Source organism: Plectrocnemia conspersa, unplaced genomic scaffold (genome assembly GCF_051122295.1).
Source record: "Plectrocnemia conspersa isolate PC_06_02 unplaced genomic scaffold, ASM5112229v1 ptg000003l, whole genome shotgun sequence".
In the NCBI taxonomy this organism is placed as follows: Eukaryota; Metazoa; Arthropoda; class Insecta; order Trichoptera; family Polycentropodidae; genus Plectrocnemia; species Plectrocnemia conspersa.
Window position 1 is genome coordinate 797,481 of NW_028277167.1, and position 17,406 is coordinate 814,886.

The following is a 17,406-nucleotide window of genomic DNA, read 5'->3' on the forward strand; positions in this document are numbered from 1 at the left end:
AAAATAAATAGAATCGAATGAAGCATAACTAAACCGAATTTTGCCTAATAGGAGAGCGCAAAAACCAATTATCACTTCTCAGAAGTCAAAAATCCACGTCAAAAGTAATAAAATCGTGCCGTCGAAGTGGAAACGCTCGGTTATTTAGCGTTTCTATTAAGACTTTTATAACAATATTAAGAGTTACAATAAGTAAGAATTTAATCACTTAAGTGAATTTTGCGCAATAGGAGAGCGCAAAAAACAATTATCCCTACTCAGAAGTCAAAAATGTTATTGCTTTTGACGTAAATTTTTGCCTTCTGAGAAGGGATAATTGTTTTTTGCACTCTTCTAGTGACCAAAAACCGATTTTAATACACTTGATCCAATCCTCATTTACCTAGTCAGAAGTTTTATGTCTAAAATAATAAGTCGCCGTCGTAGTGAAAACGTTAGGTTTTAGATTTTGACTTAAAGTATGCAAACTATTATTTCAACACACAAAAAAGAGAAACAAAAAAAATTAGCCCAGTCACTTAAAATTTACAAAATCTTATTTCATTTATGGTTTTGCACTCTTTACTTTTAAATTATTAAGTAATGGCTTAGCACACCTGTAAAACACATTATGAAGCTAAAAGTATTGTTTCTTCATGAATATTTAAACGTGTTTTCCTTACACATTTCACTTGAATTACAATTACTCTTAATTTTTTTCAAGCGTTTTGTTGAATTATTTTTCCCTTAATTTCGTTGACAGGTTACAGTATTTTCCATTAAGAAAATTAATATTCTTACGAAAATTTCATATTATGTTGGAAATAACGTCGAAAATAATTTCGCGGCAATTTCTTATCAACGCATTACCTAATGAGCAGCCGTTAACCCACTTTTTCCAAGCTTCTGAATAACGCCACTATTATGAATGAATTATGGTGCGTTTTAATGACACAAATTACGCACATGGCGGGCATTGCGTACGACCACAACACATTTATTGGGTGATTACAAATTAAATTGTTTTTATGTATAAAAATATTATTCTACTATCGCTTTCTATCGTTGCGGGCCTACTAGAGGCAATTACAGTAGACCCAAGTGCTAATTTTACTTTCTGCCTGACGACGCAGATTTACTTCTTCCTTTGGCAGAGAGGTGACTCGGAGTCACGCGGAGAAGCACCTTCCGGAGAACGAGATAATGCCCCACGATAGAATCGGATAACGGCCCGTGGTGCTGTTTTTCTCCAAAACTAAATAAGATTAATTAACCCTCGAGCGATCCTCTAATGGCGTTTGTAAACGCGCACGTACTACATTTAGGACGCTATTTTTTAAGCGAATGTATCAAGTAGATGGCAAAACATTCCAGGAAAGGGATGAATAAGGATTTTAAATTAATAACAATAAAATGGCAATCCTTAGATCAATGCTTCTCATCCGATAATCCATTAACCACTGTCGTTCCGAAGAGCAAATAAAACTACAGTAGCATAAAATATTTTGCTAAGACACTGACAAGACGATAAATAACAATAAACGACTATATTTTTGAGACAAGTTTTTTTTTTAAAAAAACACCACATTTTTTTTGCATATTTAATTATTTTAGTATATATTCGCATTCATAATGAATATAAGCATCCATCGCAAATTTCTAAAAAATCGAGAAATTGTCAATTATTACTGTTGGGACAGAGTCACATATTGAAGAAGCCAAGATGAATATCATATTAACACAAGTCAAAAAAACACGACACGTGCGCGTTTGAAGTTTTGCGAGAAGTGCCCGCGGACCTAGCAGCCATTGAGAAGTACGCCCGCATTCTTACGATCTTACGATCCCTTCCAACGTATGACGTGGGATACGACACTCACACGACGTTGTATTTGTATATAACGCGGCTCAATATCAGTCTAGAGACACTCGGAGTACTACTTCGATCCACTAATTTCTTTGTTTACGAACTAACGCCTTGCCTCAATAAGTACCAACGATCTTCTGACGCAACCGAAGATCTACTACCGAACTGGAATGAACTGGTAGTATTTTTTTAACTATATGTATATCATAAAAAAAATCATTTGAATAATGTATTATTTTTATACAAAAATATTAAGTTATTTTTAATTCATATGCTACAATATTTAAACACTTATAGTTTATTCAGATACATAAATATAGTAGAAGTAAATAGATATATTAATACATATACATTTTTTAAACATAACTAACAACTTAATTTTCGGTTCTTTTCTGTTAATGAATTGCTGCTTTTTTATTAAATCAAATTTAAAGATATGAGAGACATATAGTAATGGATTCCAACAAGAATATAATCAAAATTTCGCTTTTTTCGTTTCAATTTTATTTTCTGCTTAAGGTGCATTGTTAAACGTGAAAGACATATAGTAATGGATTCTCACGAAAATAAAACAGTACAAATTACCACAATACAGACTAATTGGTGTAACTAATTATATACCTTTACAGTGAAATTTGTGCTGCGAATCTAAATTTATCAATATATTTTATTTAAGAAAAAATTAAAACTTAAATAAAAATATTGTATTTTGCCACTAAGGATTTTTTCGAATCCTTACAAGGAATTTTCAATTTTTTTATATCCAAATACTTATAAATACTTAGTTGTTGGTATTTTATATTTTAATCTATAGACAAAATTTAATTTGTTTCGCAACTTTATTTTCCCCTAAAGGTGCAGAGTTAAACGTGAGAGACAAATAGTAATGGATTCTCACAAAATAAAACGGTACAAATTTCCACAATGCAGACCAATTGATGTAACCAATTATGTACTTATACAGTAAAATTTGTGCTACGCAGCTAAATTTATCAATATATTTTATTTAAGGAAAATCTTTTTGATATTCAAATTCTTGTGATTTTTCCTAGAAAATTGTTTTTTTTATATTTTAATCTTTAAACGAAATTTCACTTATTGCAAATATTTTCTGTTTAAAGTAGATTCTAACAAAAATTAAACAGTAAAAATTTCCACACTGCAGAGAATTTGATACAACTAGATTTTAACAATTTATAAAATTTAATAAAAATTGTACTTCTAAAAATAGTAAAATTTGTGATACGCAAATAATTGAAAAGGTACTTAATTTTAGTAAAAATATTGAGCTTCACGACTAATAAATTTAATTTAAAATATTTTCATCTCGCAATTCCTGGAAGTTTTGATTTCTAGAATCGTTACTTTATATTTAATATTAATCTATAAACTAAATTAATAATATTTTGCAACTAGTTGTTGGTCAAAATAATGTTAAGTAAAGTAGATTTTTATTTGCTTTATCTTTATATCTATTGAATCTGAAAAAAACAGTAAATTTTTAACATTAGTAAAACTATTTAAAGGCTGCAATAAAATTTATTATCCATAATAAAATGTATACTACTATAATATATTAAACAAATCATATGGATAGTTTCATAGAAATATTTTTTTTATATAAATATTGAAATTGTACAATCAAACAGTAAGGATTCGCAATTAGCTAATAAATAATAATGGACCGATTTTAACTTGTACAGATAATTTATTATTTTTTTTAAGAATAAGTAGCTTATATATATAGCTCAACTAATAAATTATATGATATATATATAGTAAAATATATTTAAGCACCACGGTATAATATGATATTGCTGTGTAACCTCAAAAATAATTTGTAAAATAATAAAATAAAAAATAATGACAGACTCTAACAGTAAAACACAAGGTGTATCACAATACATTTTGCTTTATAAATTATTTATAATATTAACTATTTTTTATAAAATGGTTTTAGTATTATATAGCAAATATTTTAAAGCATATTTATATTTTTAATCAAATTGAAACGTTTCCTTGGTATCTCATAAACTTATTTCGCCCCTCTAAGCTAATAGACGCTCAAATAATTTCACTCGAATTAGGCAAACCAACCCTGAGCCGAGCTCGAGGGCACATTTTCAAAACGTCTATCTAATTAGTACCCATTCGTGAAAATCGCGATAAAGGGACTCCATTATATCCCAACATCGCCTTTGTACACACAATACACCATAATAATAAGTATACTTAATACAACGTTTTATACACCCGCATTTAGGCAAAAGAAAAATACATCATTTTTCAAAGTCATCAACGTCCGAGATGTTGCCAGTTCGATTTTGTGCTTGAGAGAGGAAAACCCTTTGAAAGTGAAAAGGGAGTCACAATGCCCGTTCGGAAGGACGAGAGAGCTACAAAAGCGTCTTGCGCTTTCACGGAAAGCTTCGAGCTTTCTCAATATTTTTTCCCAACACGCCTTCCGGTACGTGTGCTTTTTTACATCCGCGCAAACATGTGTTGTACGTATAAAATGGAATGAATATTCGTTTTTTTATCTCGACCCCCGAGAAGATTTTCTCATCTGGATATTCGTCGGAAAAAGGCACTCGACTTCATTCGCGATGCGTATATGTGACTCAAAAGGACGACCCACTCGCGTATTTCTGTATTTATGCAAAGTTCGCGTTGAACTTTTTTATCTTTATGGCTTGTTTATATAAACATACATTTTGCATTTCTAAGACGCTAAAGAAGACGAAAATTTCAATATTATAATAACATTGTATTATAATTTTTCACAAAATATCTCTCAAACGTTCGATGAAAATATAGAGAAAATAAAACTGTAAATAGCTTATCTATTAAATATAACAACAACTTTGGTATATAAATAATATAATAATACAAATTAATTATATTATAATGAAAGGTGCGCCACACTTGGGATTTACTACCCATATATATTTTTAAAGGACATGTCTACAATAGAATAAAAGGACCCTCGAGTAGGTTCGCCTTTCACTGTCAACATCTCCAATCGAGCAGCTAATTTACAATATATTTTTATTAAATTAAATAATATAAATAATAATTTAGCAAAAATATTTAAATAAAATAATATTATCATTGGCTTATAAGAATGTTGAAATTTTATTTTAATATTAATAAAAAAATATTCGAGATTTTTCATAGGTTTTCCAAGGACATCTGTGCGACGCGAGCAAAACTAAAGTGAAAATTCGTGTGGAAAATCGCGTCGGTAAATTCGCGCCTGGAAAATATTTTTCTATGCTACCCAGCGATGTCTACAATATATTTTTATAAATATTAGTAAAAATCTTACCTTTTGCTTATCGATAAGATGCATAATTTCGTCGACTTCACCGACGTGCACCGATTGTTGCCGCAACATGTTTTCTTCTACCGACAACCAATCTCGAATCTAAAAATTAAAATGAAGTTAGGAAAAATGTATAACTAAATAATAATAATTATTTTCTAAACAAAATTTGTATATTATTAATATTATTATTATTATTTAATAATAAATAAAATCACTCTCGTCAAAAAAATATAAAATGTTTATGTGATATTTTTGAGGTGATAAAATTTGATTTATTTGTGAAATTTCATGCTTAAAGGTCATATTTTTTATGGGTCTAGAAACGTTTAACGTCGAAACAATTCATCGCCTTAATATAAATATTTAGTACGACATAAAAAAAATATTTATATATTCACAAGACAGTAAGCTAAATATTTAAATAGTTTGTAAAACAGTTTGATTTAAAATAGCATAATTTATTAATAAATAAATTAGATAATATTTCTATGAAGTCGATAAAATCTCTCAATATTATTATTTAAAATTATTTTTTCTTTAAGATTGTGGAATAAATGTTTAAAAATTAAACCAAATTAAATCATAAGATTTTTGTGTTAATGACCTATCCAAAAACGACATTTTAAAAAATCGCTTACATGACTAGATTCTTATTCTACAATGATCTATTTTAAAACCTGGAAGGCTTGGAAACATTAGGTATGGGTATCATACGGATTAAGGGATGATAAAAAAGCGATGCGCTTTCGAATATGTAATATTTGCATCATATGGTGAATAGAATAGATAAAAATGAACTACTTCAAAGATCAAAGAAACAGAAATGCTCAAACAAGACGAGATAATAACGACAGCAAAATACAAGAAACAGATAGATCGATTACATCAATCCTTAAAAACAAAAAGTGAAACATAAAACGATATTTTTGAAACATAATACTGCACGTCTTAATACGGCAAAAATAACACGATTAAATATTAATGGATAAGATCCAGAGCCATCAGATTAAAATTTACTTAGATCTTTGCAGATTTATTTAAATAATGATACTAAAATAAAAACAAAGTATTGTGCATTTAAGTTTCTTTTAGAAACGAGAGATCGAAAACATGCCTATATAAAAAAATAAAGTAACATTTATCGACGGGGAAGTCATTGTCAAATATATTATTTTAAAATAATTTCCATCCATAAAGAAAAACTGTTTTCTGGTTCCATGTGAAGCTTTAAAGTCATGAATGGATTTAGTATTATAAATACCTAATACATAATATTGTAAAGTATGACACAGTTCTTATTAAAATCTGTAAGACTGTACAATATATTCGTCTACGACACTTGATACTAACCAACATCCTACATTAATCTCTAGAAATACACATACATACATTTGTATATACTTATATAATAATTTTAGATTAATCAAGCAATCTGTTGATCATATTCATTACGGAATTCTCAGAATTATAATAGTAACTAAATAAGAAGGATTACGTAAGGCACTAACACATCATAATAATACACAAGGGATCATAGATAGTTTGGAGTGGCATATATAATATAATATAATGGATAACGAAAGAGATAGATATATAAATAAATATGCTAAAGAACATTAAAAGCCATCCAAGCACATGGATCATGGTTGGAGAAAGGGAGATCACACTTTGCGTGTAAAGTTTGACATCTTTTTTACCGATTTTACCGATGTATTTTGTAAGTCTTTAGAGGTATATTATAGAATCGATTTATACTGTGCTATAATTGTGTTATATTATTGAGAAAAATATAAAATATGACACATTGTAAAGTTCGCTCTTAATATTCGTATTAAGATATTCTTATAATTTATTGAATTAAAACAGCATTTTTTACCATTACAACTTCCTTCTCAAATAATCCAAATGTATCTGTCACAATACCCAACGACAAAGTTACCAGGGTGTTCGAAAGTGATATTTTTATTGAATTTAATACAGCAACCAGCGACAGATATGAGTGAAGATGCGGAAGCTGGTCTCTCGAGAGCGTACGTATACAGAGCGATACAAAAATATAAAGAATACAATTATTTATAAAATCGATAAAAATATATGGGTACTGATGATCCACGAGAGAATTTTGGTAGAACAATTTTCGTGTTTATTAAAAGAATTCATTATCTTTTTACTTTCGCCTTAATAAATCGCATATTTGTTAAAGGCCTAAATCAAGTATGTTTAAGTGAAATTGTTATTACAGCTTCAAATTAATTCCAAGAGATCTTGCCTGATGATGATACTTTGTAATATTATTTGTAAATTATATTTTTAATAAAATTGAAGGGCCTACAGTGACCATCTGGATATGCAAAGTTTTTATTTAAAGTGTCGCATTGACCGTAAGAATTTTTATATTACTTTTTTTCAACGGATGTTGCGAACCGTGCGTGACAATAGACGGTTCAAACAAAAAGCATCATAATAGGCATTCAATAATTTCTGTAAATGTTATTATTATATATAACGAATGACAAGATTTTAGGAGCAAAACTAAGTTGCTAGTTCTCACACTTGTTTAAAATATTAAATGGCCGTTCTAAACATATTCAAATGACAATTTGCAACCTGCTTAAACTCCAAAGCAAAGGTTATAAAAGTCTGGTAATTAAGTTAATCTAATTACACTCCTAGCTCGTCGTTATTGGTCGTAATGGCAAAAAGTGAATGAGCACTAAGCCTCTCTCAGGCTGGTCATGTGTATAAAAACGGATACACAGCGCCCTAATTAACCACCATCAAGAAGTTATTCTTGAGTTCCCTAATTTTGACACACCAAGGTTCATATAAACTCGAAATAAGAGAAGCCGCCGATCATAAATAGACAAGAACGAGAAAACAGCCGCTTCCTTTTTCACGTCAACCCCGGTTTAGGTCGACAATCCGTTTGCAGATAAAAAAAATTATACAACTCTATATAATACTGCACAAATAGCAATTTTAAGAAATTAACTTATGGCATAAAAAAAACTTAGCTGACACATATATTTAAATCGTTGCGTAAATATAAATTATAAACAAAAATAAAATCTTTGATACAAAAAAAAATTGAAAATTTTTTTTTGTATCAAAGAAACTAAACATTTTTTTTTAATTTTAAAAAGTTGAAAAATCAATACCAGCTATATAAAATGTCCACAGCTGCAAAATAATAATTTTAAAAATAAGTAATTTTTGAAATTTCGGCAACTACAAAGTGTTTTTTTTCATTATTTATCTATGGCTGTTATGAATAATATATAACAAGATAAATTTTACAAAGAAAAAAAATAATCAATTGATTGTTGCTACTCAAACTGCATATCGAGGGGAAAAAAGTGACTACCTGCTTTGTTGAAAATACACAATACACAACATATATAAATTGATATGTTTTTGTATATTCTTTATCTCTTTATTGATTTTCACATGCAAAAAGACAATGAATAGATTACATTGAATCATGATTTTGATTACCGAAAAAATGGCAAAATCGATTAAAATACTAATGAAAAGTTTCGAAAACAAATGTATATAGCACAAAAGAATCTTGTTGATACTTTTCAGATAATCCTTACTGGTCTACCTGTGAACCGCTCTATCTCTTATAAGTCAACAAACTTTTTTGCTACACCATGTAGTCGAGAGCCTGAGGTGTAATATAATGTTTTATGTATGTCGCCAGTACGTGTTGTAGGAGTGACTCCTCTCGTGTCCTCTCGTTCGAGAACACAAGACAAGAATGTTATTAGAGAATTCTTCGTATTTTTGACGTCGTACACTTTTTTTACATATTCGTATGATGTTCGCGAATATTTTCCCTTTTAACTTTACTTACATGCGAGCGAATTCCTGATGCATCCGCTTAAAGTAAAATTTATTTTTATTACATTATTCCAACGGATACTACATAATAATAGAGTGAAAGTTATTTCGGGGAAATAATTCACGCGGAATTGTTCGGTTATAAAATTTATTCTTTTCCCGGGGCGAACTGCGATTATTGAGTTATTCGAAAATTTATATCGCTCGGAAAGTTTGGGCATTGAATAAAGTTTCGGAGGCATTTAGCGTCGAGTACCAATTATTATATTGTGCCGACTTGCACAAAATCGACGCTGGATGTAACTCGAGTTTGCCGAATGGAATAAATACATTTTGATGTTGTTTGAACGATAAAGTACGAGTATAATAAAATTAGTATATATCTAATAATATTTCGCGGAGCTCCAATTTAATAAAGTTAAATTTAATTACCCGACTGTTTTAAGAAGAACGACGTAGATGATGATATTGCAATGATTTTGAAGCACTTAACAACTTATAGTTTAGACTTTTGGGGAATTTGTTAAAAGAAAATGTATTATATTTAATGTGAGTAACATTTAATACTGTTGAAAGTAACAGTAAGATGTATAAAATACACTTTCGACGAAAAGAGCAACATTCATTGTGCGGGTTACGACAAACGTACGACGACCAGCAGGGCCCCGTCTACCAGCAATTTACCAACATGTAACTAATTATTAAAAAAATTAAATAAAACATTAAGAAAGCGGCCCAATCAGTGTTTAATAACCACATGTTACCGTCCACTAAAATGTTTAAAGTAAAAAATGTGCTTTATTCGAATGCTTAATTTTTTTATATATTTTTTTTTATATAATGATAAAATAATTGATTATTTTTATCTTGGTAATGAAACATATATTTACATGCTGAAAATTGTATGTTCCATTATTATTGAAAAAAATATTTATGCATTTTTTCCAGAGCTTTCAATATACAAATATTTTTCAGCTATTTATAGTAATACAAATAAATCAATAAAATACGTAAATATTTCTAATGATTTAATTATAACTATCACTGTTTTAATACATATACCTTACCATATTACCTATTAAAAGAACAACGTACTAATTATTTTATAGATTCCAATCTAAAATTTGATTTGCGTTATAGGAAAATGATAAAACTAATGAGGCACTTTTTTACTAAAGCAAAAAGTTGTTGCTATAAGCATTTTTTCCTTTTACTAATAATTATATTGACCCTTATCCTTCAATCTGAACATTCATAGCATAAAAAAATTGTATTCAATTAAAATTTTACCGTATATTAACCATAAAAAATAATTGAATAATCACGTATATATCAAAAATTCACGTACGTACTTTTAGTTATGAAAAATATAGATACAAAAAATATTTACCTCCCTAATAACATGAAACAAATTGTTTTTGAAATGACCATCAAGATTGCTATCTCACTTATGTTTGGTCGATCATAAATTTTTTGCAATTATTTAAAGTGCATGTTAATTTTATTAACACCAGTAACAAACATTCTTCTAAGAAACCTAATCAAGAACAATTAAAAAATATTTTGTTTGTCAATAGTAAAAGAATTCAGCCTGAAGCTGCGGGCCGTTTACTTTTTTGTTTCAGATCAGAAATTTAAAGAATAATATGTATTGCATATAAGTTGAATATGGTTGTAGGGGTTTCAACAATGACATTTAAAAAACATTACATATTTTTACAAACATTAAAAATCAGCAAAACACCCAGAATTGCACAACAGCCACGCAGACTTTAGAAAGCCAATCAATTATCACTAAAAATCTCTTTAACTCCTTTCTTCACAAGCTTTATAACTAAAGACGTTGCATCGGATAAAGTATTTTTTTATTATTGTACGGCCAAATTAGAGTTACCAAATATTCATTATTTTCAACTATTACAATATCGAACATTAAACGATAAAATATTCTAATATAATAGTAAAGTTTAAACAATAAATATAGGTTCATCCACTCAACTCTTCTGCAAGTCTCAAAATGGCTAGTATGGGGGTCCGATCGACCTGATACATCGCTTGTTTTGAAGCAAAAAACTATTTTTTTATATTTTATTTAGATGAAGTTTAGGGTTATAAAAGTTTCATATATAACGATCATTTCGTTAAAAAAAATTTGTAAAAAATTTACACATTGGATTTTACTAGCTAGTGATAAAAATACAGTAAAAATTATCATATAAAAATTATTGTAAATTTATATTTTTTTTAAAAAACAGAATTAAGTGCTCAAAACATAAAAAAGTTACTGCTGATAAGTAGCAACTCGTTATGTCAAAAGTATTAATAAAAGCTACAGCTGCACAATATTAACTCGGAAATAAAAGTAATTTCTAAAAACTTTTAAAAGTAATTACAGCAAAAACAAGTTGTTTTTCTGTAATTACTTTTACCATTTTTAGCGGCTATTTGTTTCTATTGTTATGGCCGTTATAAAAAACATAAAAATAAATTTCGCATAATCGGGCTGTAAATAATACAACGATACATCAAAGAAAAAATAAGTCTGCTGTGAATTTTATGTATATTATAGTTATACTAAAAAAAATGAAATTTGCTAAATTTACTCTCAAGAACATCCAATTACTGAATTAGTACACCCTTCAATATTTTTATGTGCGTACCATACCGATTCCTCTCTCTTAAAAAAAAACACCGGAGCTCTTCCGCCATCGCCTAAATTATTAAACGCAACTTCCGGAGAAAAAATATGGTATACCTTTGTGCGTTAAGTTAAAATATTCAGTGGGTTTCTTACGTCCTACCAAACAATATTATCCGTCTTATCGCTATCGCAATAAATTCACCTACAAAATTCTACAAAAGATTCATTATAATTAACTGACCTGCAATGTGGTTTTGTCGAAAGACGCCAAGAGAGCCGCTGGGGGCACCGTGGACGAGGGGCTCAGCCGCACGGGGGCGCCGGCCCACCTCGATCCACGACCATACGAAGCACTAGAGGGAGAATCCTGGTCTGAAAATAAATAAATAAATATATTTAGTAATAGAAATACATCCACAATCTTCCGAGCATGTGTACCATCCATCGTTTACATTACTTAATTGATATATAAATATAAATTGAGCTTGAAATACGACTCGTAGTATTATTTATTCCCCATTAACATTTCTCTATAAATTAGGATGTATTCGATGTCTAACTACATCTATATATTTTTAAGAAAACAATTCTCACGGGGCAAGTTTATTTTTCATTATGGAGACAAAAAAGACAGCATCCGAACAAAAGACTACAAATAAATCAGAGTCCGTGAGTTGACGTTTAAATCCTAGCGAACGTAAAATTCAATGCGCAGACTTTCCTCGCATTAAACAAGAATTTTCATTTGTTTTTTTATTTAAAGACAGAGGAAAAATAGTATTTATTATTTCAATCAAATAATTTAGTCAAAAATCATAGTAAACAAAAAATCAATAACTTTTATTTAATTTAAACTAACTTAAAAATAAATAATTTCCGTACTAATTCAACTAAAGTATACAATAAAAAAATGTTAAAATTAAATATTATAAATAAAAAGATTGAAAAAATTCAAGAACATTTAAAAAAATATGCGCGACTTGCAGTAAAAATGCTAATAAAACGACGGAGGAATTATAGCAATACAGTAATAACTTAAAAGTGCAAAATCCTATGTACTTTTATAAAACTAACTACGCATTTATTACCATGTGTATAATATTATATATACATATGTATTTATTAATATCAATAGTTAAACCCACATTACAAGAATATCATTGATTTTGAGCGGTGCGCTTTCTATTATCCCGCTCGATTAAACACTCCAATGGTTAACTTTGCAACGAGATAATTAACGATAGCTTCGTGTGGAAGTTTGCCAAAGTCAAGGGGTTTGTTTTTTTTCTTCGACGAGGGTATTATACCGATATTTTTAGGGTTTCATTTTGACGGCCGGTGTCGCAAGAGCATCGATTACCGGCGTCGGGGGCAATCGCCCCGAAAATCCTCATTTCTCTGATTTCTTATCGCTTTTTTTACTGCTTTGTATTCCGGTAAGGTCTGCTGTGTATCCTCTGGGAGTGGAGTCGAGGCTCCCTAAATCCGCACCGTGGCGATGGAATAAGTCGGGGACTCGTTCTCTGATTCTATTCAACAGTTTCGCGACGGCCATTGTTATAATATTTTCATGAATCAATTTCACCGAGAGAAGTGGAAGAGAGAAGAGAAGAAGCTTTAAATATTTTATATTTATTTAAAATAATAATAAATATGTATCTGTATTTAGGTATATTTAAAACAATACCACATTAGTTCATTCTAAAGGCATTGATATCTATGTTATAAAATCGTGTTTTTTATGTGTCATTTATAAACATAGATAATTTAAAAATAGTATTCCATAGAATCACTCTGTCATGTTAATAGTAGATTATAAACCTTTTGTTAAGGGATATTCGTATAATCAGAGCTTAACAGTTATAGAAATACAAAAATCGATACACCTAAAACAATACATATTTATATATATCAAATAACATCAAATGTATAAGAATTTAAAAATCGACTTGCATACAGAAAAAAATGTTATATTTATGTCATTAATAAATAACTTAAAGCGCATAGATTGCAACCTTGAGGAGTCCCCGGGTGAAATACTTTTTCTACAATCGACCGCCATAGGTTAGAAACTGGCAACGATCGCTCAAATTACTCGAGAATAACCGAGTTAAGTCATCCTAGCAATCCAGGTTCGACAATTACTAAATAATAATAGCCTATGCCATACTTTGTCTAAGGCCTTTTCAAAATCTTTATATCGAGAGTGTTTTATATTTTAAATACTGTAGAACGGTATACTTAAAAAATATTAAAGGAGGGAATTTCATTTTTTTATGAAGCAAAAATACAGAAGTAGTGAAGGATTTATTACAATTTAAGTATTAAACCAATAAATAATGGTAAAATAAGAGCAAACACTTGAGGTTTGTTTCTTATTTTACTTCAGATTTAAACACATGTATACATTAGGTATATACTGTTTTAAAAATGTCAAGCGTTGATTTATTATAATATAAATTTAACTAAATGACATGAATGCATTTTTATGGTCAAATACACAAGGAAGGGATGATAATCTTAACTACACCCCCCCCCTCAATTTTTACTAGTTATTTAGTTAGTAGACAATAAGTCAAAAAAATACGTCAGACCTGAAAGTTTTTGTATACGAATTATATGAACTAAAATAGGACAAGTATATTAATTATAGTACAAAAGTTTGATTTTAATTTTGTTAAAAAATATATTGACAAATATTATTTACATAGCTTAACATAACTTCAGGAATCTAAGTACTGACATTGAAAATTATCTATATATGTATATATAATTATCCAAATATCTATATTTAGCTACGCAACGAAAACTTTCAATATTTTTTTATAAGCTGCTTTACATTATTATTTTTTATCTCAAGTCAGTGCACAACAAATTTGCGAAATTATAATTTTCAATGTTATATTTTGAAATAAATAAGATTTATAAAAATGTAGAACAAGGCAAGGATTATAATAAATAATATACATACAACTATAACAAAATTACTGTTTAGAATCCACGTCAAAAGCAATAAAATCATTCCGCGCCGACACAGTGGGAACGCTTATAGTGTTCATATTACGGCTTAAAAATTATTTATATTTACTAAATAAATTAATAAATAATAAGTGAGAGTCGAATGAAGAGAGCGCAAAAAAATTATCAGAAGTAAAAAATCTACGTCAAAAGCAATAAAAATCGGAACGCTTTGTTGTATAGCGTTCATTTATGATATTTTATAGTAATATTACATATTAAATGAAACACATCTAAACCGAATTTTGACCAATAGGAGAGCGCAAAAAACAATTATCCCTTCTCAGAAGTCAAAAATCCACGTCAAAAGCAATAAAATCATGCCGGCACCGTCGTAGTGGGAACGCTCGTTACCGAGCGTTCCCACTACGACGGCACCGACACGATTTTATTGCTTTTGACGTGAATTTTTGACTTCTGAGAAGTGATAATTATTTTTGCGCCCTCCTATTGGTCAAAATTCGGTTTGAACATACTTTAATCAACCCTCTTATATCAAAAGTCCATAGTAATCATATTTTTAATACAATAATAAATTATTTTTGCGCTCTCCAATTGACCAAAATTATATTTTATTATTATGTTTTGATTGAATTTTTTTAGTGTATAAACAATTATTTATATAAGCAATATAAAAAATATTTTATTAAAAAGATCTACGATCAGACATAAAATTTTACAGATGTATGCTAAGGACCAAGAGGAAAAACATTGTGTTTAATGTTTGATTATAAAACGCGATGGTATTCCCTAATTCCATTAAAATTTCCTAAATAAATCGCTGGAAGAAATTGGGACAGACTTAATTAAAAAAGGAAACGCCCGAGTTTTAATGATCACAGAACCGATTGAATAAGCGATAAATGAGTGAAAATAATTTTAATATATTAATATCAGAAGAAATATTTTTGTGCATATATGTCAAAATTTAAGTTATATTATTACAACAAATTAAAATACGTATAAAAGAGCGACGCAACAAAAATGCAATTTCATTCTTATATTTTCTACAAAATTAATTTATTCGAAAGCTAACGATTTTTCTCATATTCGAGCAAAAGCGCAATAAAACAGTTAAGTAAAGAATTATAAAATCGCTTGTACGTCATTGATTTATTAAAATTGTATCAATCCATAAACTCATTTATGTCGGTGAAAACAACAAGAAATACTAATATTATAATTTGGACAATTAGTAGTTTATAACAATAACAAACTTTCTCGAATGCTGTTTGAAAGTCAGTATAGACTGCATCAACCTTGATTTTAGAATCGAGGGATTTTCCGCCCAAAACGTAAGTGACCATGGAACGACGCGGACGAAACCCGTGTTTTTTTCGTCCGCGATTTTTTATCACTTTTTTTGTAGATCGGTGTGACTTTTGTACATATTTCATATATATTTATCACTTATATCTTGAAACGATATAAGTGATAAATTTAAAATTAATCGAATGGGAGGAATGAGATTAATATGACAGACCTTCAAATAAAATCAGAAATGAAGTTCAGTCCTGTGGAACTACGCGATTTAAGCTTCTCAAAACTGACGTGATGCCAGATTGTCTCCATTGCAATCAGGAGTTGAATATGCTTCATCATAGACTGAATAAAAATACTCCGCGAAAGCATCATAAATATAATTAATATATAACGAGCAACCCAAGAAGTCGTACAAGTAAATTATTGAGGTAACGCAATATTATAAAAAATAAATCAGAATGCATAAGTCTGCATCTACTTATAATCACAAGCAAAGCAGATATAAATATACATAAAAAAACACGCAATTATCGCCTAAAGTATGTCTAAGAAAAAATTGGATAGCCCAAATCAGAGATTTTCCAAATCAGCGCTTGCTTAGCTTCAGAAAGGGCATCATCGAGTGAAAGCTGCTATCACAATACATTGTAAGGTTATTTTATTTGACATTCAGATAGCGACACAATAAAAAAAATACCTACTCTGCGTATGCAATGGTATAAAGAGCGTCGCTTGCAAAATTTCGAAGCGCTCCCAAGAGCCATAAAAAATGTTATGGAAATTCCGTAATGATATATCGTTAAGTCGGCTTAATTTAGCCTTTTCAAATCCACTTTCGCCCCCCGAGCAAAATTAAAGTCTCTAAGACTGAGTTATACTCCCCAGACACATAAAATTATAAGGAAACCTAGGTAGAAGCGTATGAACTTCAACTCCAAGGCTTTGCTAATAGAATGGCGAGTAAACCAACATTAATGTCCCCGTACATTTGCATAATAAATAAAATATGTGGTCGCAAATAAATTTATTAACATATTAGTAGCAACATGTTTTTTTGTTTGTTAAAAAAATATTGTACTCATACGATAAGATAAAACCTACCCTTATTTATAAATCAAGATTAGCATCGCACGTAGCGCGTTTTTATGCCTTTCGAAATAAATTACCCAAAAAAAATTGTATGCATTGTTGTAATTAAATCGTGTTATTAGGCAAATCTAAATATAATGTTTCATTATAAAGCAAAATATTCGAGGGTTTACGGAAATGTAAGCTCAGTGCTTTGTTTTCAATAAGCTCGCGCATTAAGCGTATGTATATAAAAGTAAAGAAATAAATGGGACAAAAAGATTTTTGTATACAGTCATTTTATTGATTTTTAATGGTACTCGTAAATAGCACAATAAAGGATCAGCGTATAAAATATTTTTAGAAGTACCTGAATATAAGGAAGATAGTTAAAACGAT

At 29.3% G+C, this 17,406-nt stretch overlaps 1 protein-coding gene across 9 annotated transcripts in view; it reads right to left on the minus strand.

Annotated features, from left to right (window-relative positions):
- Dys (Dystrophin) overlaps positions 1 to 17,406 on the minus strand; it is a 623,806-nt gene that overhangs the window by 448,188 nt on the left and 158,212 nt on the right. For all 9 annotated transcript variants that reach the window (XM_088183010.1, XM_088183009.1, XM_088183008.1 and 6 more), the window contains 2 exons: positions 11,900 to 12,030; positions 5,175 to 5,273 (listed from right to left, as the gene is read on the minus strand). In XM_088183010.1, the coding sequence (XP_088039136.1) occupies positions 5,175 to 5,273; positions 11,900 to 12,030 (230 nt within the window). The remainder of the gene's footprint in view (positions 1 to 5,174; positions 5,274 to 11,899; positions 12,031 to 17,406) is intronic.